This window comes from Dipodomys ordii, unplaced genomic scaffold (assembly GCF_000151885.1).
Source record: "Dipodomys ordii isolate 6190 unplaced genomic scaffold, Dord_2.0 Scaffold231, whole genome shotgun sequence".
Lineage (NCBI taxonomy): Eukaryota > Metazoa > Chordata > Mammalia > Rodentia > Heteromyidae > Dipodomys > Dipodomys ordii.
Window position 1 is genome coordinate 670,834 of NW_012267447.1, and position 22,806 is coordinate 693,639.

Sequence of the window (22,806 nt, forward strand, 5' to 3'; positions counted from 1 at the left end):
CAATAACTTGGTAACTTAAGGAAGAAATAAGAGAATTAAATGAGAATGGATGCACAAGCTTACTACTACTTAAGGAAATGTAACTACAAGAATAATAAAGTCCCATTTTAGGTACTAAAATTAAAAAGATCAGTAAGTTTTAAAGAAATAATCTCTGGAATACAAATTAGTACAATCTTTTTGGTATGTGGGTGTCTGCTGGTCCTGGGGCTTGAATTCAAGGCCTGGATGCTGTCTCTGAGCGTTTTTGCTCAAGGCTACTGCTCTACCATTTGAATCACAGCTCCACTTCCAGCTTTTTGGAGGTTAACTGGAGACAAGAGGCTCTTGGGTTGGTCTCCCTGCACTGGCTTTAAACCATGATCTTCAGATCTCAGCCTCCTGAGTAACTAAGATTTACAGCATGAGCCACTGGAACCTGGCTTGGTACAATTTTTTATTTTGTCAGTTACAATGAGAATATTTTTATTTTTATTTTTTGATAATACTAAGGTTTTGCACCCAAGGCTTTGTGCTTGTGTTCTACTGCTTCAGCTAGTCATCAACCCTTTTTATTTTCCTGGTAGACTCTGAGTTTTTGCAGGATAGCCCTTGAAACTCTTACCATTAACCACCAAAAAGCTAGAAGTGGAGCTGTGACCCAAGTGACAGAACGATAGCCTTGAGCAGAAAAGCTCATGAACAGTGTCCAGTATCCAGGCCCTGAGCTCAAGTACTAGGACACACAGACACACACACACACAGACACACACACACACACACACACACACACACACACACACACAGAATGTTAAATGTGCATATTCTTCTAAGGTGAGAACCATACCTTGGAACTAGATTTCTGTAAAGCTTTACTACTACAGAAAGCCCAACTTGACTAGCCACAAGCTTTTTCTAGATCACCCTAATCCAATTGTACATATAAAGCTGGAGACATGGCTCAAGCAGTAGACACCTGCTATGAGCAAGTAGGTTGAGCACTGAGTATGAGGTACTAAGTTTTAACTCCAGTACCACACAAAAAAAGTCAGAAATCCTAGGCCATTATGTTCTACTAAAACATACTCCATACAAAATTATAATAATCACAAATAAATTGTAAATATAAGCCTTGTTAGACATCTTTTGTATCACATACACTTGCAAAATGTCACTAAAAATGTAACTCAAAAGTTGCATGATATAAGTTTCTCAAACTAAAGACAGGATTCTATGAGTAGGAATAATCTTTATTTTTAGCCAGTCTATACACAGTTAAAGCAATAGACATACCTCTTATGTGTATTTTAAATCAAATGTGCATTCCTTTGGCCCTGCAGTTCAACTTGTAGGAATACATACTTCAACAATGCTTCTAGGTATATGTACAGCAACTCAGTGCAGCATGCTTGTGAAAGTAAAAATTTAAAACAAATGTCCATCCGGAGAGATGTGTATTTATGATGTACCTCATACTATGGATTATTTAGTAACAGATCAAAAGTAAAAGATATATGTATATATACTATTATGATAAGATCTCTAAGACTTATTGTTGTATTTAAAAAGTAAGTTGTAAGCTGTCATTGTGGCTCAACCCTGTAATCCTAGCTACTTTGGAGGCAGAGATCAGGCCAGCCAAGACATAAAAGTTCATGAGACCCCATTTCAACCAATGGCTGGGCTCAATGGTGTGCATGCCTGTCATCCCCAGCAACATAAGTCAGCATAAGTAGGAGGATCATAGTGCAAGCTGGCCTGGGCATGAGGCAAAAACCTACCTTGAAAGTAGCCAGTGGGAAAGGGGGCTGGAGGTGTGGCTCAAGCACCTATTTAGCAAGCACAAGGCCCCGAATTCAGAACCCAGTACTACTAAAAGAAAAAAACATATACAAGAATAGGGTTGACAGTATGACCCCATTTTTGTAAGGAAAAGAATCCTCCCTTAACAACTGTGAAGACATGTTAAATAAATATTGTCATGATTTAAAAAAAATACTGGTCCTTTTCCTTGGTCCCATTCCCTTGTTTTGGTTAATCCATTTCTCTTCTCTTTTTTACCTTTCCCCTCAGTACTTAGCTATTCAGATTGGGCCTTTCCCTTTAAGTAACTCAGATAATACCTCATTTACTCCGCAAGTATTTTTTGTCTTTTCTACTTTATGCTGAACTTTTGTGGGTTATTGGAATTAATTGATTTCATCTTACCATCAGGGAGCTCAAGTCTAGAAGGGAGATATAGGCCACAGATAGAATAATTTGGGATGAGCCGGGTGCCCATTGCTCATGCCTATAATACAAGCTACTCAGGAGGCTGAGATCTGAAGTTCATGGTTTGAAGTCAGCCTGGGCAAGAAAGTCTGTGAGACTCTTATCTCCAATTAAATTACAGAAAAAGCCAGAAGTAGCACTGTGGCTCAAGTGGTACAGTGCTAGCCTTCAGCAAAAGGAGCTCAGGGACTGTGCCAGGTCTAGAGTTCAAACCTCAGAACTAGCAAAAATAAAAATAAATAGGATGGGACAGAATAGAGCTGAGAAAGTTGCCAGAAAAGGGACCTTTTCCCCCAGCTAGGAGATGACTAAAACTTCCTGTAGAGGGGACACTTGTAATGAGTCTTGAAGGAGTACTATATCTCCTTCAAACCTCAACCCCACCAGAAATGGTCTTGTCGGTTCTTTGGCTCTTCTAAGCACATGGGGAAAAACTGCTGAGTTAGTATCTTTATTCAAGTCCAGGTTTTTCACTTAATACCCATGTGACTTTGGGCAAGTCATTTATCCTCTGAGCCTCTGTTTCCTCATCTGTATAATGGGGCTAATGCCTACTTACCTCTCAGGGCTACTTTTGGGATTGGAGAAGATACATATAAAACTCCAGGGTAAATGTCAACTCTGTAAGATTAGAGACCACTCATGTCTCGTCTTCCTCCTAGCCAGTGTGTAGCACTGGATTACCTAAAAGCTATGTCTGAGGATGACTCTGAATGAAAGGGTAGGTCTGGCCCTAGCCAGGCTTTGGGATGTGGAGGCTGAGAGTAGTACTTGGGGTAGAAAGGATTGCATTTTAAGGAGAAAGCCAGGTATTTGGTCTTGGCATGAATAATTAGAGTATGAGATTTGGGAAAATAAAGCCTAGGTCATAAGTTCTGGTCCTAGTACTTGGTCCTGTTCTGCTGATTCCATCTCTTGATCTCATATCCAGGGCAATAAGGCATGGTGAACCACCATTTGCTATGATATCCATGACAGCTTCAATTCTATCTTGCTTACTCACTAGTTGGGTGACCTTAAACAATTCACATCACACATATCTGTTCTTACTTTCAGCTCTGTTAAGGACAACATAACCCAGGCCTGGTAGCTCATACCTGTAATCCTACCTACTCAGGAGATTGAGAGAAAGAGGATTACCAGCTCAGGCAAAATGTTTTTGAGACTTCATCTCAATCAATAAAAAGCTGGGCATGATGCCCTGCACCTGTTGTCCCACCTATGTAGGAATCATAAATAGAAAGTTCATGGTCCAGGTATAAATGGGAAACCCTGTTTTTAAAAACACTTAAAGTGGGTGGGAAGGTGGCTCAGTGGTAGAGCGCTTGCCTTACATGCATGAGGCCCTGGGTTCCATTCCTCAGCATCATATAAATAGAAAAAAAGCAGGAAGTGGTGCTGTGGCTCAAGTGGTAGGGTACTAGCCTTGAGCTGAAGAGCTGAGGGACAGCGCCCAAGCCCAGAGTTCAGCCCCATGACCAACAAAAAACTAAATAAAAACACTTAAAGTAGGTCTGGGTTAGTGCTCAGTGGCAAAGCACTTGCCTAGCAAGTGCAACATCATAGGTTCAATCCCCAGAACTAAAAAAGAAAAAATAGGGCTTGGGAAGGTGGCTCAGTGGTAGAGTGCTTGCCTTGCATGCTTGAGGCCCTGGGTTCAATTCCTCAGCACCACATAAGCAGAAAAAACTGGCAGTGGTGTTGTGGCTTAAGTGGTAGAGTGCTAGCCTTGAGCTGAAGAGCTGAGGGACAGCGCCCAGGCCCAGAGTTCAAGCCCCATGACCAGCAAAAAAATAAAAATAATAATAAAATATAGTTTTTAATATATACGTATATTTTTAAAGATACTGTACAGCAGGGTTACAGTTACATGAGTAAGCTAATGAATACATTTCCTATCGAGCATTGTTGCCCCCTCTAAAATACAGTTTTTAAAAATCTATACAAGAAAAAATACCTAGAGTAGCCAGGCCCAGAGGTTCATACCTATAATCCTAGCTACTCAGGAGGCTGTGATCTAAGGATCACTGTTCAAAGCCATCCAGGGCAGGGAAAGCCATACTCTTATCTAACCAGCAAAAAGCTAGAAGTGGAGCTGTGGCTCACGAAGTAGAGTGCTAGCCTTGGACAAAAAAAAAAAAAAAACAGGAACAGTGCACAGGTCCTGAGTTCAGTCCTCAGGATGGACAGACAGACAGACAGACAGACTCAGACACACACACACACACACACACACACACACACACACACACACACACACACTAAAGCAAAATGGTCTATGGAAAAGGAGCATGTGATAGAACACCTGCCTGGAAAGTGCAAGGCCTTAAGTTCAAACCCCAGTTAACAAACCCCACCCCCCACCCCCGCCACAAAAAGACAAAATACTATCAATGCATGGGATTTATTGAGGAGTAGATGACAGGTGAGATCATTCAGCTGAATCCATTCACAACATACTTCACAAAGTGGCCTGGCATATAATTTGCACTTAACAATTGCCATTATCAGTATTTATTTCAGCAGACACTTATGGAGTGCTTCTGTGATCAAGGCCTATACAGGTCTCTTGCCCTCTATGAGTTCTTAATCAGTTGGAGAGACTGAGAAGATCTATGGCAGAGGAGAACATGGTGTGAGGTAAATGAGTGGGAGCCCACAGGAAGGGATCTGAACCCATTCAAGGGTTAGTGCAGTAACACAAGTTAACTCAACCCGAGAGCGGAGTCTTTAAGGACAGTAAGTTGTAACTAGATATAGAAGGGTGAAGTGTCAAAGAGTATTCTAGGCAGAAGAAATAGTATATGCAAAGGAAGAAGGTAGATGGTATTGGGTAGACCAAAAGGTTCTTAACCTGGAGTTCATGGATCATAGACATGTTTCCGGAGGCCCACAAAATTCCAGAAATTGGAAGCAAGGTGTTGCTTTTGGGTAGCTATGTGCATATTTTATATATATATATATATATATATATATGTATGTATTATAAGTGGCATATGTATATATAATACATATTATGTATATACACATATTGTGATGGGGGGAGATAGTTCATGGCTTTTATTAAGTGCATAAAGGGCTGTAATCTTAGCCACTCAAGAGACTGAGATCTGAGAATCACAGTTCAAAGCCAGCCCAGGCAGAAAAGTCCTTGTGAGACTCTTATCTCCAATTAACCACTCAAAAAATGGAAGTGGAACTGTGAGACAGTGCCCAGGCTCTGAGTTCAAACCTCACAACTGACCAAAAATAATTCATGAAAGAATTTGGGTCTCCTCTGAAAAGGTTGAGAATCAATGTTGTTGGTGACAAAGTATCATGTCAGTACATTTTAAATAGAGTAATTCAGTAAAATTTGTTTCAGTAAAATTTGTTTCAGAACCATCACATTAGCAGTCAGTCTGAAGAATGGATTGCATTTGCAGACACAGCTTGGAAGGTCTAATGTTGAGTATTGTCATAGGAGATGGAATTGAGCAGGGCTCCTGCGCTGCATGATTCCAGCAGGCCCAATTTATATCGAGGCATTTTAATTTCAAATGACAGAATCAATCCATTGAGAACTGTTACTAAGATAGCTTCAGTAGAACTGTTGGGTAGTATAAACTCTTGTGAATTTAGAAGAGGTGAGGTGAAGGCAGGGGCTAAGGGTGGCAATAGGCCAGAGAATTAAGAAACCTCTGTTAATGTCACTCGGCATCCAGAGTCTCACACATCATTACTATCTTCCATCCCACTGTTTGAAAGATCCTGGGTAACCCTGGAGATAATTCTTTTCTCTGTAGGTTTTGGAGTGGGATTACTTTTCTGTTCAGAGTCAGGCAAAGTTTCCCAAAGAAAGTAGTATTTGAAGTAGTCATTCGAAGGTCCATAAAGATTTCAAGAGCTATCAATGAAGAATGGAGAATATCATGAGGGTCTACACAAAGCTTGAAGATGAGAAAGGGTGAATGGAAACAGAGGCATGCAGAGGTGAGGCATGCCTGAGGCAGTTGTCTGGCAAGTGCAACAGGGTTTGTTATTTTTTCCTTCAGTTAGACAGCTGGGTAGCCATGAACAGTTCTTGAGTAGGAAAAGTGGTGTGATCAAATTAGCATTTTAGAAGGAAAGAAGATTAGGGAGTAGGCTGATGCAGTAGAGAGAAATAAAGAGATACAGACAGAAAGGCAAGACAGACAAAAAATGGACTGGCAGTGGAGATAGAGCAAAGAGAAGGACTGACAGGTGATTGTGTAGAAGATAGAACCAAAATCTGAGACTAAGGACATAATGGGAGATGGGGGAGATTACCAAGAGTGGAGCTGACAGTAAGTTGGAATGCTTAGGCCTGGTAATGAATTCATTCATTCAATAAATATTTATTAAGGGAAGGGCATTGTACTCAGCACTAGAAATATTGTATTGAACAAAACAGATGCCTGTCTTGATGGATCTTATAGTAGGTGAAGCAACTAAATATATAGAATGTATCTGATGTCTTATGAATGAGGAAAACTAGAAAGGGGGTAAAAAATGTTGGAACACCTGTCTGATCATGTAGTATTTGAGCGGAGACTTGAAGAAGGTAAGGAAGTGAGCTATGCACCCACCTGGAAAATGATGTTCCAGCTAGAAGGAACACAAAGTACCAAAACTTTAGGACAAGAGTATACTTAATGTGTGTAAGGAACAGCTAAGAAGCCAGTATGATTGGAGAGACCAAATAAGGGGCAGGGGTAGACTCTGGAGTACCCACAACCAATAATATACAGACTTGTAGTTTTCTAAGGGACAGAATAAGTAGGATTTAGTGACTTACTTGCTAAGGAAGTAGGAATCATTTAGGGTTATGTTTTGGACACAGGTGATACCTTTTGTTAAAATGGGAAATATAGATACTAGATCTGCAGTAGTTAAGACTGAGGTAGAGCTGGGCACAGGTGGTTCATGCCTGTGATGTCAGATCTCAGGAGGCTGAGATCTAAGAATCACAATTCGAAGCCAGCCCAGGCAGGAAAGTCTGTGAGACCCTTATCACCAATTAATTACCAAAAAAGCCAGAAGTAGAGCCTGTGCCTCAAGTGGTAGAGCACAAGCCTTGAGCCATAAAGCTCAGGGACAGTGCCCAGGCCTGGAGTTCAACCCCAAGGACCAGGGAAAAAAAGACAGGTACATCTGGGTGCCAGTGGCTCACACCTATAATCCTAGCTACTCAGGAGGCTGAGATCTGAGGATCACGGTTCCAAGCCAGCCCAGGTAGAAAATTCTGTGAGACTCTTGTCTCCAGTTAAACACACAAAAAAGCTAGAAGTATAGTACCAACTATGAGTAAAAAAGCTAAGAGACAACATCCAGGTACTGGGTTTAAGCCCCATTTCCAACACTAAAAAAAAAAAAAAAAGACTGCAATAAATGTCCCTCTGACTCTAAAGGCCCTAAGGGCCATCCTTATGGTACTATTCTGTAAGCCTTAGGCTAGATGAGTCTGGGACCCTGGTGAGAAATTCCCTGCTTAGAGAGAGCTACACATCAAGTTATGAAATGGAATGGTATTGCTGAAAAGAGAGTGTAGAACAAAAGTGAAAAAGGCAAAGTGAAAAGGACCAGAGTGGAACTGGGGAAGGAAGGGATAGGCAGAGGAAGAGAGTGGAGGCAGGGGAGTCAGACAAGCAGGTGAACAATCAGCCAGGGGAGGGCTCAAAGAGCAAGGAATGGGCTCTCCAGAGGAGGCCCTGGTTAAGGACTATGATATGTGGGGAGCGGAAGAAAGTCTATTGGCTTCAATCATCAGGAGGGCCTGGGCGACCTTCTTAAGAACAGTTTCCATGCAGTGGTGGGCGCATGAGGCAGATTGCAGTGGGTTGAAGAGCTCGTGGGAGGTACTGAAGTGGAGATGGCCAGTGTAGACGAATTTCTCAAGAAGTTGAGCTGTGAAGAAGAGAGAGGGACAGAGAGGGGATGTGGGGGCAGATAGAGGGTTTTTATTCCCAGATGGAAGAGACTTGAAGCTTCTATAAATGAGGACAGGAAGGAGGCAACAGAGGGGGAGAGGTTGAGAATGGAAAGGAGAGGGGATGGTTGCTGTGGAGGAAGAAGCAGGAATGGGTTCAGGAAGCCCAGGTGGAGAGACTGGTCTTTAATAGTTCAGGCCCCCCTCTTCTTTCTCATAGAGAGTGGAAGCAGTGGTGAGCATGTTAGGCCATTGAGAGGATTGGTGACAGAAATATGTCAAAATGTTCAAAGTAACCAACAGAGAGCCCTGCCTAAGCACCTGGCTACTGGAACCTAGAGGAAGCTACAATACTGTGGTTAAGAATCAGGAGGGGGGCTGGGAAGGTGGCTCAGTGGTAGAGCGCTTGCCTTGCATGCCCGAGGCCCTGGGTTCCATTCCTCAGCACCACATAAGCAAAAAGAAAAAAGCAGGAAGTGGCGCTGTGGCTCAAGTGGTAGAGCGCTAGCCTTGAGCTGAAGAGCTGAGGGACAGCGTCCAGGCCCAGAGTTCAGGCCCCACAACCGGACCCAAAAATAATAATAATAATAATAATAAAGAATCAGGAGGGACTTCCTGCAGGAAGCAGCATTTGAACAGAATCCTGAAATTCAGATAGGGACCAGGCTGGGCATGCTGATGCAGTAAGGAGCCACCTCATCTGATGAAGGCTGGGCATGAATAAATGGAATACAGTAATACTGATGCTACCAATAATGACGGTCATAATACTTACCATACCTCCCCTGTGACAGGTGCTTTAGCATGCTTGAGTTTATTTAATCCTCACCCTGCAGCATAAGTATTTCCTCATTTGGCAAATAAGGAAAATGAGTCCCAGATTGATGAAGAAATGGACCCTAGTCCACTCTGCTAGTAGCTCATGGGGCTTCTATTGAAACCCAGGCCTGTCTGACCCCATCAGACAAGGAAGAGCCCGGTGGGACTGTAGGATGAAGGGGCCTTGTATGTCAACCTGAGGAACCTGAACTTTATCCAGCATTCAATGGGGAGCCAAGATGTGTGTGTCTGAGCAGAAGAGATTGGTGCTTGAAGGTAGAGTGTAGGAAGGCTAATGTGGTCCACAAGGGTAAGGAGAAGAAATGAGGAACAGATTGTAATACCAGGAGCTTGATATGGACTAGAAGGAAATAAGTAGTGGGACTGGACTATCATTTGTTCCTCATGACAACCTTGAGAGGTGTGGATGGAATTTTCTTCTTGTTTTAGAGATGAGGAATGGGAGACTCAGATGCCCTGGACTTGAGCCCTGATTCATGTGATTTTGTTGACTCAGTGAGTGTGTGGAACAATGTGTCATTAGGGAGCTCTGAGTCTGAAGGGTGCATATGTGTAAGTGTGTGTGTGTGTGTGTGTGTGTGTGTGTGTGTACACGCTGTGCCCACATGTGCTTATCTCCCTGTGCAATGAACAGCAGTGCTTCCCTTTGCCTGTCCATTATCCTTCCCATCTATTTCCAATCTAACTTTTTCCTGGATTCCATACTTAAACTGCATCTTCTGAGCTGAGGAGTCTGGGAATGGAATGTTCCTGTTTCCTTAGCTGTTCCCAGAAGATCCACTTTTCCACTTCCAGAGGCACCTGGTCACCTCTAAGCCCTACTGTTTGTCCATCTGCCCCATGAAACTGTGGCCTAGCCGTACTACTGGCATATGAAGTCTGACCCTTGGTACTGCTTAGCAGTACCCTGGGGACAGGTGCTTGTTTAGCAAATGACTTTTCCCTCCCACTGTGGCTGCTTCCTTGTGGGCAGGCAGCCACTGTGGGAATTAGATTCAGTTTAGGAGCAGTTAACAATAGCCCCACCATGTTTCTTTTGCTATTGGTTCCCAAGTACCTGATGTGTGTTCTGGATCTTGCAACAGTCCTGGGGGCTTGGCATCTCAGTCCCATTTTGCAGATGAGTAAATGGAGGTTCTGAGTGGGGCAATGAAATGCTTGAGAGAACATACTCTAGAGATACTTAGAGATCTGGGATTTGAACCTGGGTCTCCAAAGCTGTGGGCTTTCCATACTCTTATTTCTGTGTCTCCTATTTTCTGCCTTTGAGCCTTCAGGAAATACAAATCTTTGTCCTTTAACTGCAGGGTAGATTTTACCCTGAATGCCAAGTTTACTCAGAGGACCTAGTAGGATTTAGTCTGAGACCTGAATGAAGCTCTAAGAACTCTGGGTTCAAATCCTGTCTCTATCACTTTCCCAGGTTTGTGACCTTGGTCAGGTTAGATCTAACCTCTCTGAACTTCAATTCCCTCATCTCTAAAATGCTACTTGTCACAATACAGAGCAGGTTGCTACTATTTATATTAAAATGAAGGTTAAGCACTCTGTCAGAGTCAGAACTGGAGTTTATGTACTCTGGGGTGACTCTTAAGACTGAATCCAAGCTGGGTATGGGGGAGGGCTGTCCCATGAGGGGACCAGCAACAGGCTCCTTGGAGACAGAGTTGGATGTGTTTTTTTTGCCCTGGGTAATCTGTCACACTGGCGTCTCTATTTGGACCCCATCCTAGCCCCACCTTCTGGTTCAGGCCCTTCATGTGTCTCCCCTGCTCTGCAAACTAATGCCTCTGCCTCTCTCTGTCACCTGCCGCCTGTGGCCTCTACCCTGCCCTTCCTGGCCCCAGGGAAGAGGAGGAGGAGGAGGAAACTGAGGAAGAGGAAGAGGAAGACGCTCACCAGTTCTGCTGTCCGGCCTCCGAGTGCAGTAGTCCCTCCTCTCGGTAACTGAGAGGACAAGGGCCATTTTCTATGCAGAAGCAAAAGCCTTAACCAGCCCCCACCCCAGCCCCTGCAGATTCCCCTTGGGACCCTGTCCCCTGCTTCAGGAGCCCAATGGGCAAGGATCGTGCCCCCTTCTTCCCTGACCTCATTCTTGGAATCGCCACTCCCCGCTGCTGTCTCCCATAGGCTCCAGCCCCTGCATTAAAAAAAGAGCTGGGGCCTTAGGTCTGCCCAAACTGTGGGAGAAGCAGAGCTTGGAGCTTGGAGCTTGAAACCCAGACCCTCCTGCACCCGCACTCCCACTTCCCAGGCACCCTGAAGCCTGCCACTCCTGGAGAGGTCTCCAAATGACATCCCAAGGACCTACCTCTGTCCTCTGTGAGCACAAACAGAGATGCAGGGTGCCTAGGGCTCAGAGGACCAGACAGGGCAGGACCCAGCCTGTCTAGTTCCCCGTCGTCGTTCCCTTGCTGTGGCCATGCTGCCATTTCCTCCACTGCTTGAAGGCCTGGTCCCATGGCCCCCCTCCCCTGGCCGCTCCCATAGTGTTCTGTAAATACAATCAGGAGGAAAAGGGCTTTCAGAGTGTGTGTTGCTGTGTATAAAGGAATTTCCATCAATAAAAGCTGATCTCTTCACTCTGTCTGATGTATGTTCCACCCTACTCCACTTCCTTGTCCCCATTCCCACCAGAGCCTTGCCTTCTTTCCTATCTAGGGCTTGGGAATAAGGCCTGGGAGACAGAGTAGGTTTTGATTCGTGGTATTATCAACACCCAAGAGACACTCAATAAATAAATGTGTGAATGGCTCCCAATATGGGCATGCCTTCTGGCCTTCTTCAGCTCATTAGCCTGAGCCAGCTTGAGTTGGCTAATCTTGGGCATGGCCCTTGACCTCTGATACATAGTTTCCCCATCTGGAATGTGCAGAAGGAGGTTGGCTGGATAGGAGGACCTCCAAGAACCCTTCCAGTTCTGACATTCTTTGAGGCTGAGATGCTACCATTTTAAGAAGCTATGATTATATGCAGTTAAGATCCAAGGATTCTGGGACACATTCCATGCAATTCTATAATTTCTATTTCTACAATGTTGTGATGTTTGAATTCTCCCATCCTGTGATTTTAAGATTTAATGATACTGTCATTTAAAACAAAAAATTCCAACAGTGTGATTTTAATATTCTGTGATAGATTCCTTGATCCTGTATTTTTACAGCTCTGATTCTACAACTGGAGGATCTCTGGATCTGAGAGGAAGCCATTTCCCTCAGTCAAAAAGTGACAATAAATAGTCCATGCACCTGGCTTGAAGCTAAGACTCCTTGAAGGAGGAGGAAGAGTGGATGGTGGAGTTGTAGTGTCCCCATGACCACCCACCTGCTCTACCTTCCATGATGTGTCTGTATGAGAAGCCTAGCCAGGAGATCCTAAAGTGGGCTCATGTCCTGACTTTCCTTCTCAAAGCCCTTGGCATTAAACAAATCTGAATTTACCTTCTGGTTCTGCCACTGGTGGTAACCTTGAGCAAGTCTTTCTTTTTTTTTTTTTTTCCTCCTTGACAAGTTACCTCTTTGGGTTCTCATGAAGATTAGTAGGAAAGCTCAGGACATAGGGTCAGAGGCAGGCTTGGGCAAGTGTGCCATAATTGGTTGCTCTTGTTTTGATTAAGGCCCAGTGAGAGTCCTTCCTCTCCTCTTTCCTCCCTCCCTTCAACATTCCATTGATTGCACCTGTAGTTTTCGTAGACCATCACCTCATTCCCTCACTCATTGTTTCACTCCATCATTTAACTCATCTACTCATTCATATTCTTTTATTTTTCTCTCCTCCCTTCCTTCTCTTCTCTTCCTCACTCCCTTATTTACTTTTCCAGACAGCATTGCTTGAGAGCCTACTGGGTACAAAGCCTCAAGCTGAATACTGTGAGATCAAAGTAAGGCTGTGTTCTCCATCTCTCAGGGGACATGAGAGGTCCTGAGGAAGTAAGGCAGGGTGCAAAGGACAAACACGATTGAGCAAACAGTGGCTTTTAGGAATGAGTACATCATCATCCTGGTTCAGAGAGGAAGGAGATAGCAACACGGGCAGGTAGGAATGATTTCTGAGAGGGCTGGCTGGAGGAAGAAGGGCATGAATTGGATGTTGAAGGTTAGTTAAGGTTTGACTAGAGGGCAAGGCGTGATGGGAAATAACATGGATGAAACCTTGGTGGTGGGCTTCAGGGCCTGATTGGAAAATGGTGAGTGGGTTACTCTGTAAACCTGGCTCGCCAGGCTATGTAAATCTAGGTGATCTGTGGCTGAGAGAAGATCATTCTGCCCTTCATTTTTTTTTGCCAGTCCTGGGGCTTGAACTCAGGGTCTCAGCACTGTCCTTGAGCTTCTTTTGCTCAAGGCTAGTACTCTACCATTTTGAGCCAGAGCTCCACTTCCAGCATTATCTGTTTATGTGGTACTGAGGAATTGAATCCAGGGCTTCATGCAAGCACTCTACCACTAACCCACATTCCCAGCCTCTGCCCTTCATTTGAATGGAGCTAGAAGGAAGTGGGGAAGGGGTCCATTAAAGGCAGTCAAGGTTAGATGACCATCTTGAGAGCTGTGAGAGTAGAACGCTTTGTGTAGGCAACTAAACTGGATGAATTGGGCAGAGGGTCTGTGTTGTGGGAAGGGAGCAGGTTTGTATTTATATCCCTTACAAGAGAAACATATCTCCTTGTGCCCTTGCATGGGAGTGCCTGTTTTTGAGGCTGTGTGAGCTGGTGTATGTCTGAGAGAATGTGATGATGTGAAACTGGGTGTGAGGAATTTGGAGAATGTGTGATCAATGTGTAGGGTGGTGACTTTCCGGGCTTGGCTCTCCATGTGTGTATAGGGTGAAGATAATTACATTGCAAGGTATGAGTAGCTTTTTTCACATATGGGGCTGTGGCTTTTAGGGTGACAGTTGTCAGGCACAGTGCTCACACACATGCTGACACATGTGACCTCTACCTGTCATTTTAGGAGACTGAAGTACCTGCTGAGCAACAGGTGTGTGCTGGGCCCTGGCCTGGACATGGCAGGTTTGTGGAGGTGAATTATACCTGGCTACTGCCCCTGAAAAAACAGAATTGGAGGCAGATAATGGACAGACACTTCAAGAGAGAACCATAGCCAGGTGCTAATGGCTTATGCCTGTAATTTTAGCTATCGAAGAGGCTGAGATCTGAGGACCACAGTTTGATGCCAACCCAAACCCAGGCAGAAAAGTCCCTGAGGCTTTTATCTCCAATTAACCATCAAAAAGTCAGAAGTGGAGCAATGGCTCAAGTGGTAGAGTGACAACCTTGAATAGAAAAAGCTAAGGGATAGTGCCCAGGCCCTGAGTTTAAGCCCCAGAGCTGACATAAGAGAAAGAGATGAGGAGGAGAGAAAAGAGATGGGGGGGGGGACAACAAACAGACAGACAGGCAGACAGACAGGTAGGCAGACAGGCAGACAGGTAGACAGAGACGGAGAATCACAAGTTAGTTGGGCCACTGTAAGATAGATTACATGAGACACAGAGAAAGAGGAGGTAGCTGACCCTGTTGGGTTCTGTGAGGGCAAGAGTGAGTCAGAACTGCCTACAAAGGAGGCTATGCCTGCTTGGAGTACTGCAAGGTGAATATGAGCTCACTCAGGCTAGCCAAGTCCCCGGGTATAGGAGAGAGTGAGAATATTATGGACAGAAAGGGGAAAAAAAGCAAGTGTGTTAATGTAAGCCATAGTCTAGGAATTGCAAGTTTCCTACTGTAGGAGGTTTGGGACTTAAAAGACAGGGTAGGAGGCAGGAAGGGTACAGTTCTGAGGCTCAAAGTGAGACCCTGGCCTAGAAAGTGGGGATTTTTGGGGGGGGGTCCGGTCGTGGGGCCTGAACTCTGGGCCTGGGCTCTGTCCCTCAGCTCTTCAGCTCAAGGCTAGCACTCTACCACTTGAGCCACAGCACCACTTCTGGCTTTTTTCTTTTTGCTTATGTGGTGCTGAGGAATTGAACCCAGGGCCTCAGGCATGCAAGGCAAGCGCTCTACCACTGAGCCACCTTCCCAGCCCGAAAGTGGGGATTTCTTACCCTGGGGACTAAGGGAAAATCATTTTGAGCCTCAGTTTGGATTTGTGAGGGTGGGTGGTTCATAAAGCCTAATTTATGAAGTTCACCCTAATTCAGTTGGTTTTTTATCTGTCCTTGGCCAGCCAAACCCATGAGTCACTGCTTTTGAAGTCAGGAGTCTCTCCCATCTCACTTCAGTCTTTCTTGCTTCCTCCTGGGTAGTTTCTTCACCCACTTACTCACTCCTTCCACAAATATTTATCCAATGTCTGGCCACTCTGGAGAGGAAACAGGAAACAGAGAATGCAAGATTCTACTCCAAAAGGGACGGGAGAACATGTTGTTCAGATAACTTTGTTTCTGATACTGGGGATAAAACTGAGACCCTCACTCATGCTAGGCAAATGCATGACTACTGAGCAACACCTCTAGCCTCGTGTGTTCAGAAACATATTTGTTTGAATCCTAGCTCCACCACCTCTGAGCTCTGTACCTCAGTTTTCTCATATGTGTCATGTCCTTCCAGGAAAACAACCTAGCCCTTGCACAATTACTAGGCCTACCATAAGTAACAGGCAATAAGCCATTCAATAAATGACAGCTACTATTTTTTAGAGCTACAAAGAAGCAATAGGAGGATTCCAACCCAAGTCAATGGGCTCCCAGAGCCTAGGTTTACCCACTGTTTACCTAGTCAGTCCCTAAGCCTGGTCTCCTGGTCTGTCAACTGCTATGCCAAGCCAATCTGGGTTTCAGATGAGAATCCCTGTGGCACTGGAATTGACTAGAAAAACAGCTTACAAAAGAGCTATGAGAGGAGGAAAAGGTGACTGCTGTCCTTCTGCACCCCTGCTACTCTCCACTAGCTCTGATCTTGCTATCTTTTTCCAGAGCCCAAGGCCCCTGGCCCTCATCTAGGTGTGTCTTGTTTTGTTTTTCTCTCACTTCCGGTCTCCCCCAGCCTAAGTTGTCATGGGGATAGCCCTCAACATTCCTTGTTTCGTCTTGCCCTCGGCTTATGGTATCCATGGCAACAGCCCCCATTCATTTCCATGGTAACTGCATCCTGATCCCATCCCCTGCTGGCTCTAGGCATTGCCAGTAAAGGGAAGGAGGAAAAGAAGACCTCCCATCAGGAGCAGCATCTAGGGAGGGTCAGTGCTCCCCCACCATGGGCAGGCCAGCCCCAAATCCACAGGGATTGGCCTGTCCCACTTCCTACCACTTTAGAGCCTTGGCTCACATGGTCCCTTCATTGCTTGTTCCCTAAGCAAGATGCAGCCCACAAGTCTTCCCCCACACCCCACTTCCCAGGAAGTCTTCAAAGCAGCAGGAGGACCAGCACAGGCCTTGGGATCTGCATCCCCAGTCTGTCACTTGGTAGCACTGAGACCATTGGCAGTCATTTTCACTCTCAGAGCCTTTTTCATCTTCTGTAAAATAGGAATCCTAATTCTTTTCTTCACATTTGCCATGCAGATAAAATAATGTGTGGAAAATGCCTGCCACAGGGAAGGTGAGCAGTAAGTGCTAGTTTATTTTTATTCTACTCAGCCACCCCCAAGCAGAAGGGATCTCTCTCCCACCCTCCCCCAGCACTTCCTCTGTTCTCCAGTCCTGATAAATTTCCGCTTTGGACTGTGGTTATTTGTGTAATATCTTGTTTCCCCCTCTGCAAAGGATGCTCTCATTTCCCCCAAAGAATAGCCAAGCAGACAGTGCACATGAGTATTTGTGCGTATGTGGCAAACACACGTGTGTGCATGTATTCATGTCTAGCTCCAGGGGGCTGGGGTTGTGTGCTCTTGTTTCTTGGTTTGTGTGTGTGTGTGTGTGTGTGTGTGTGTGTGTGTGTATGTGTGTGTGTGTGTATGCTTTTGGCTGGGAGGAATTCATAAAAAGAAGGGTCTCCTAGGCCCTTTCTGAAGTCCAGGAATCCAGAGAAGAAATTGTCATTTGTTCAGTCCCTGGCACAAATGAAAAACTGAAGTACAGAGAGGAAACATAATATACCCAGGCTCACACTCAATGACAGCCAGGACTGAAACCCAGGTCCACTTAATTCTTACTCTACAGAGTGTGTGTATGTATGTGCACACACAACAGACTGATTGATGATTGATTTCTACATGATCAGCACATTCCCAAGTGTTTTGGGAAACTCTTGACTCAAAGGACTCCATACTCCATAGCTCCTGTTTCTTCAGTAGTACGATATCAGAAGCAATCCCTTGGGCAGATCCCTGTTTTTGTCAGGCCATTCCTTGTGAAGCTGTGCCAACAGGGCACGTTCCTGCCACTGCTTCCTTTGCAACCAAAATGAGGCGGAATTGCCAAAGAGAAGAGAGCCAAGGGCAGAAATAAGAGAGGTGATATGATAGCATGAAGAGACAGCCAGGGCTCTATGCTTGCATCCTGACTTCTTCACTTAATAGCTATGTGACTTGATGTAATTTTACATCACTTTTGAATGCCTCAGTGTTCCCATCTATAAAATGGGGCTGATGGTGCCTTCCTCAATGAGTTGCAAGAATTCAGTGAGTCTATTGATGCCCTTGCTTTAGGGACAGAAGTGACTGCAGAGTCCTACAGCATCAAAGAAGGCCTGTAAGCCAGCTTGGGTGGGGGAGATAATGGTATGGAAGGGCACACCTGAGCTAGATGCTTGAAGGGCAGGCAGGTGGTAGCCAGATGGGGATAATGGGGCTAGAGTCAGGTCAGGAAAGTCCCTCGAGGCTATGGTGAAGAAACTGTAGGCTATACTATTGATGATGATTCCTTTGAAACACTTCCCTCCTATAGTTCATCTCTAAGAGCAGAAGTCAGGGTCTTTTTCATAGGCTCAGTGTCCTTCACAACTTGTCCCCATTACCTTTGATCTTATGACCTATCAGTCTCCCTTGTTTGTTCTGGCTACATTGACCTCTTCACTATTCTTTAAACATGGCAGGTACAATTCTCTCTCAGGACTTTTATACTTGTTGTATACACTGGACTGCTCTTGCCTTAGACAGCCACACAACTCACTCCTTCACTTCCATCAGTGCTTTGCTTAAATGTCATTTCCTCTAAAAGGCCTTCCCTGACCATCCCACCGAAAACAGCACCTTTTTAACACTTTAACTTTCCTTCCTGGCATGGACCCTCAATCTGAAAGGATAGCTCTGTTTTCTTGCCTTATCATCTGTTTCCTCCAACAACACTGTCAGAGCCCTGAGGGAACATGCTTATCCATCTTGTTTGTTGTTGTCTTTCTAGTGCCTAGCACTGTGTCTGGTATAGAAAGTGTTGCAGTTATTGTTTGTCAAGTGGATTCCCGGCAGCTGTGGAAGGGTTTTCAGGGAGACAGTGAGATAGTTAGATTTGTATTTTTGAATGCTCTTTCTGGTCACAGGATGGAGAACAGATTGGAAAAGGAGACTGGAGGCTGTAGCACAAGTTTGGGTGAGAGTTTTATTAGAGCAGCCACCCAAGAACATTCACCCACTTGCTCATACCAGAAACTTTTGTTGAGTAACTAACTCTGGTCCACAACCCAGGCTCTGAGAAGCTAGAAGATTCCCAAATTCTCTTTCCTGGGCTAGGATTCTGGAAATCATGCACACAAATAACTGGCATGCTTTGCCAAAGCTAATCTATGCCATAAAAAGAAGGGCAGCCATGTGCCGTGTGTGGGAGCTCTGAACAGGTTCTGCAGTAATTTCTGGCTAGTGGAAGAATTCAGGAGGGCTTCTGAGTAGTGGTGTTATGACATAAATTTTAACGGAAATAGGATGTGGGGTGGGTCATCAGATTGCAGATGACAGTGATGAGGGGATTGCTCTGCAGGTGGGAGGTAGTATATGAGCAGGTTTGGAGGTGGAAGCTAAGAATATTTGGGAAAAACAGAGTGCATAGGATAGGGAGCTGGTGGCTTAGTGTTGGAAAAAGTGTGGGCTCTGGAAGCAGGCTTCTTAGATTGGAGTCCTGGCTGGATCATTGGTGGTTGTGTGACCACTGATATGTTACTTAACCTGCCTGGGCCTTGTAAAGATAAAATAACAAAAGCTACCTCATAGAGTTGTTTGGAAGAGCAACTATATCCTTAGGTGTGAAGAGTGGTAAGCATTGCTCATTTTAACTTGGAGGAGGACTTCAATACCAGAGTAAGGAGTTCAGGTTATCTCTTGTAGGAGACAGTTGATCAAAACTGGGGCTTGAGTTTTTTTTTTTTTCTAAAAGGAGCTAGATTTAAGAGGTTGGTGGGTAGGATCCTGCAGTCCTGAGGGAAAGGAGAAGAATGTTTTCTATCTAGGGGTGTGCTGAGCTGGGTGTGACTGGTGGAAGGAGGGAATTGGGAGTATTATTTCTGCTTTGTCCTGGGCAGTGTTGCAAACTAGCATGTGGGAGGGTGGAGGAAGAGCAGTGGGTGGGTGTTCCTACCAGGATGGAGCTCAACTCCACTTCAGTCCAGGCCTATGCCATGGCTGCAGCCTCCTCCCCCACCACCCATGGCCCCTAGAACAGAGTACTTTTGCTGCCAGTGCTGGCAGCCCCCATGCCGTGCAAGCTCCTTTGTGAATAGGGAACCCACCTCCACTGCCCCAACTTGCCTCTGACCTGTGTCCTGGCTTCTACCAAGGAGGGGCTGAGGAGTGGCCTCCTCTACCTTTTCACCAGCCAAGAGTCAACTTGGTATCCCCTCAAGCTTAGACCAGTTTTTGAGTCCCAGCCCCACTCATCCACCGCTCCCCATCTCTCCTCCATGCCCCACCTGTCTGCTCCTCCTCTCCTGGGTTTCCCCTACCTCTGCAGCTCCTCACCATGCCTGATCTGCCCAAGGCGCCTGGGCTCTGTCGCCACCTGGGTTCCCTGGCAGCATGGTTGCCATGGCACCGTGGGAGCAGGTCTGGCAGAACAACAGCTCTGGGTAACCAGGGCAGGCAAGACCCAGGGCCCAGCTCCTGCCACCCTTCGGTTCGAGACCCCCTGCCCTCCTCCCTCAGCTGAGCAGAGGAGGCCATGAGGAGGAAAAGGAAGCTGCCTCGCAGGGCAGCTCTTTACCTGTGAGGATGCTGGATGGGAGGCGCCTCCCACTGTCGCTGAGCCTGCGCCCTCGCCCTGCCCTCGCAGCAGCAGCAGCAGCAACAGCAACAGCAGCAGCAGCAGCAGCAGCAGAGGCGGCAGCAGCAGCAGCAGCCTGGGAACTCTGGGAACTGGCCAGGCCCGGACTCCAGGCTGCTAAGGGCAGGGGCGGGCTTGCAGGGGCAGGGCTGGGTGGAAGGAGGGGAAGCTGGGTGGGCAGGGTGCAGAGGTGCAGGCACCAGGAGACAGTGCTGGAAGGGGGTGGCATTTCAAGAGAAATTGCCTGAGCTGGTGCTGGGGCTGGCACTGGGAGGGAAATAACTACGCACAGCATTGGAGACAGGGCTGGGAGGGGGGTCGTGGGTAGTCTTTGTGGGGAGGGGGGCAAGGTTTGAAGCTGGAACTGTTAGGGGGAAAGGAATGGGAGGAGATTGGGCTGGGGGTAAGGCTGGGGACAATACTGAGAAGACAGCCTTGAGGGAAAGGTGCTTGGGGATGATGCTCTAAGAGGGCTGGGAGGGAATGAGGAGAGGGCTGTGGAAGCAAGGGGGCGTGAAGGGAAGAGACCATGTGCGCAATGAGGAGACAGTTCAAGGGCCTCTAAGTGTAGGAGTCTCTAGATCTATGAGGAAGCATGGGAAGATGGTATGGGGGTCAGGGGTCTGGTCCATTCATTCTCATTCAGGCCCAGCAGGCCTCTCTCCTGTTGCCACATCCTGGTTCATCTTATCTCATCCCCACAGTGTGGAGGGTGATGCCCCAGGCAGTGACCTGAGCACAGCGGTTGATAGTCCTGGGAGCCACCCCCCCTACCGACTGAGCCAGCTGCCCCCCACCAGCAGCCACATGGGGGGCCCCCCTGCTGGGGTGGGCCTTCCCTGGGCTCAGCGAGCACGCCTCCAACCAGCCAGTGTGGCCCTGAGGAAGCAGGAGGAAGAGGAGATAAAGCGTTCCAAGGCCTTGTCGGACAGCTACGAACTCTCCACGGATCTGCAGGATAAGAAGGTGCTGGGAGCCACAACTCTATGGTTGTGGATGGGGGAGGGGCACAAGAGAGAGACAGCTGAGGGAGGGATTAAGATGGTTTGTGGGTGGTCTCCAGGGAAGGAGAGTGAAGCTGAAATTGGATAAGATTGCTCCAAGGAACCTGGTTCTCACCCTACAGGGGATGCATTCACCACCCAGTAAGTAGCCTGTAAATCTTGGATTCGCTCAGGAAACATTTGTGCTCCATGTCTTAGATACGGATCCTAGATATGGAAAGAGGAGTGAGACTTGCAGCCAGTTTTCAAAGTGACACAATCTAAGGGGGGAGGGAGGAGAAGTACACACATCAGTTGACAACTTCACAATGCTGATGCAATCTCACAATTAAGCTAAAACAAGTGGAGAAGGGGAAGGACAAAACACTACATTCAGGAAACAAGAAACTGTTAAGATATAATACCAAAATGTTAATTATGAGCATGCCTCGGTATTTGGGCTTCAGGTGAACTAGCCTGTCTTCCTTCTTCCCTTCCTTCTTTCCTTCCTTCCTTCTTTCCTTCTGTCCTTCCTTTTTTGCTTCCTTCCTTCTTTCCCTCTGTCCTTCCTTTCTTGCTTTCTTCCTTCTTCCCTTCCTTTGCCTTCCTTCTTCCCTTCTTTTACCTTCCTTCCTTTCCTCCCTCCCTCCCTTTTTTCTTTCTCCTTTCCTCCCTCCTACTCTCCCTCTTGTTTTCTCTCTTCTTTTCTGCAACTTCTTGTTCTCCATTTTACTTCTGCCTTTCTTGCTTTTCTGGCTTCTTTCTTTTTTTTTTCTATTTCTGAATAATGAAAGTATCCTTCTTATAAATTAAAAAACAACAACAAACAAACAGAAAACCAAGTTCAGTCCCATGTAGCCAGCACTATCTGAAGAGCCTGGCTCTTTGGGGTAGCTGACAGCAGTTAACTATGAGTGGGGGTGTGGATGAGGGTCCAGGATAGTGATGCTCTGGCAGCTTCCTGAACTTGTTCCCTTCAACCATCTCCTGATAGGTAGAAATGCTGGAGAGGAAGTATGGGGGCTCCTTTCTGAGTCGCAGGGCTGCCAGGACCATCCAGACAGCCTTCCGCCAGTACCGCATGAATAAGAACTTTGAGCGACTGCGCAGCTCAGCTTCAGAGAGCCGCATGTCCCGTCGCATCATCCTGTCCAACATGCGAATGCAGTTCTCCTTTGAGGAATATGAGAAGGCACAGAACCCTGCGTACTTCGAGGGCAAGCCTGCCTCGCTGGACGAGGGTGCCATGGCTGGGGCCCGGAGTCACCGACTTGAACGGGGACTCCCCTATGGAGGCTCCTGTGGTGGGGGCATCGATGGAGGTGGAAGCTCTGTCACCACATCTGGAGAGTTTTCTAATGACATCACAGAGCTCGAGGACTCCTTCTCCAAACAGGTCAGGATCCCTGCAAAAGGGCCTTTCTTCCCCATTCCCAGCCTCTGTCTGCTCCTATTACTTTTTTTAACCTATATTCCAAGCTGGAAAAAAAAAAGTTTTACTATGAGCATTTAATAGCAACAAATAGTTGAGATGGTGATAATGATGAGAGAGAATTGGCAAGACAAAAAAATGTTACAGCAAGCCAGGTGCTGGTGCCTCACGCCTGTAATCCTAGCCACTCCCGAGGCTGAGTTCTGAAAATCACCGTTCAAAGCCAGCCCAGGCAGGAAGGTCAATGAGAT

At 46.3% G+C, this 22,806-nt stretch overlaps 1 protein-coding gene across 4 annotated transcripts in view; it reads left to right on the forward strand.

Moving 5' to 3' along the window:
• Iqsec2 (IQ motif and Sec7 domain 2) overlaps positions 1 to 22,806 on the forward strand; it is a 102,990-nt gene that overhangs the window by 55,740 nt on the left and 24,444 nt on the right. For 3 of the 4 annotated variants that reach the window (XM_013035917.1, XM_013035915.1, XM_013035918.1), the window contains exons 3-4: positions 20,845 to 21,106; positions 22,118 to 22,519. In XM_013035917.1, coding sequence (XP_012891371.1) covers positions 20,845 to 21,106; positions 22,118 to 22,519 — 664 coding nt within the window. Of the gene's footprint in view, positions 1 to 10,866; positions 11,605 to 20,844; positions 21,107 to 22,117; positions 22,520 to 22,806 lie in introns of those variants that run through there. The other variant, XM_013035919.1, reaches the window with a different exon arrangement.